Source organism: Neoarius graeffei, chromosome 12 (assembly GCF_027579695.1).
Source record: "Neoarius graeffei isolate fNeoGra1 chromosome 12, fNeoGra1.pri, whole genome shotgun sequence".
Classification (NCBI taxonomy): Eukaryota; Metazoa; Chordata; class Actinopteri; order Siluriformes; family Ariidae; genus Neoarius; species Neoarius graeffei.
The window spans coordinates 54,911,069-54,912,456 of NC_083580.1; the positions used below are offsets into that span (position 1 = coordinate 54,911,069).

The window sequence follows — 1,388 nt, forward strand, 5'->3', positions numbered from 1 at the left end:
TGTATATGAAGTATCTCAAAGATCAATAGCAGCATGTAAAACAGCCTGGAAGGTTAGCATCTTAAGTGTCTCTTAGAAGCATTAGATGCTTGGTATTGCCAAATTAATTAAATGAAAGCCATTTTTACTTGGATTCCGATTCATAAATGGTGGAAGAAACAAAATTGGGCCTCAATGACCACATTGCAAAACAGAAGACAAAACAGAGACAATGAGAGTGTGTGTGAAATTTTACAATCTGTCTTAATTTTTTAAGGAAGCCATGTTTTTAAAAAAGAAAAGATGCTGAATATGTTTCTTTATAACCTGACCACTCATACCATAGATAACTGGATTGAGCAGAGGAGGAAATATCATAAAATATAAAGACATGAATGTCCGGAATTCATTTGGAAAATTCCGTGAAATTAGCCGACTTTGTACTATTTCAAAAGATATTCCAACAAAATAATTCAAAACAGCAAGAAGATGAGGTGTACATGTTTGGATGGCTTTGATTTGACATTCCTTAGATGAATAAATGCAAACATGCAAAATCTGTACATAAGAGAATAAAATCATTATAATCTGTGGAAACATGAAAACAGCTAAGAGACCAAGTCCAATTATGCTATGGATAGTGATGTCTGTGCAAGATAGTCTTATGAGCTCAAAATTAACACAGTGTGTCTTAGCTATAATTCCTCTGCAAAAGGTTAAGCGTATTGTGAATGACTCATACACCAGAAAAGTAGCTAATGGATAAGCCCATACAAAAATTATAAATACCTGAAGCTTTTTTGTTGACATCATATCATGATAGTGAAGTGGGTAACAAATTGCAACATAACGGTCATAGCTCATAAAGGCCAATATAGTTAGCTCAATAATGTTATAAGTATGTAAACAGAATATTTGTATAAGACAATTTGTTAATGATATTTTATGCCCCTCAGTAGAGAGGTGAAATAACAGATGAGGAATTAAACTTGTGCTGCCATAGATGCCATTACATGACAGATTGCACACAAAGATATACATTGGATTATGCAGTGTTCTTTCAAAACAGATAATGGCAATCAGAAGTGAGTTCAGTATCACAATTGTAGCATAGAGTAGGAGAAAAATAAAAAAGAACAAATGCTTCTGCTGGTCCATAGCAACATAGCCATCCAGAATGAATGTGGTAACACTTGATCTATTTTCCATTGTGTTTTAGAGATTTGCTACAGAAGGAAGAGAAATAAATATTAATTATAATGCATGTACATCATCTGTGTGAATATTTTAACACCTAAATCATGATGCTATTCTTTGGGTGTATTATGATACTGTACAATATAGATCTGCATGCCTGAGTCCCTCAGGAAAGAACAAATTTGAGTAATGATTTAGTTCTTCCATGACAC

The 1,388-nt window shown here is 33.3% G+C and overlaps 1 protein-coding gene across 1 annotated transcript; it reads right to left on the reverse strand.

Annotated features, from left to right (window-relative positions):
- Positions 1-243: 243 nt before the first annotated feature.
- LOC132894946 (olfactory receptor 4B13-like) lies at positions 244-1,188 on the reverse strand. Its single transcript, XM_060935089.1, has one exon. It carries the CDS (start codon positions 1,186-1,188, stop codon positions 244-246), a length of 945 nt encoding a protein of 314 aa, XP_060791072.1.
- Positions 1,189-1,388: the final 200 nt, after the last annotated feature.

Bases quoted from the DNA above. Each gene is read 5' to 3' on its own strand.
- LOC132894946 (XM_060935089.1), bottom strand. From the start codon at position 1,188: ATGGAAAATAGATCAAGTGTTACCACATTCATTCTGGATGGCTATGTT.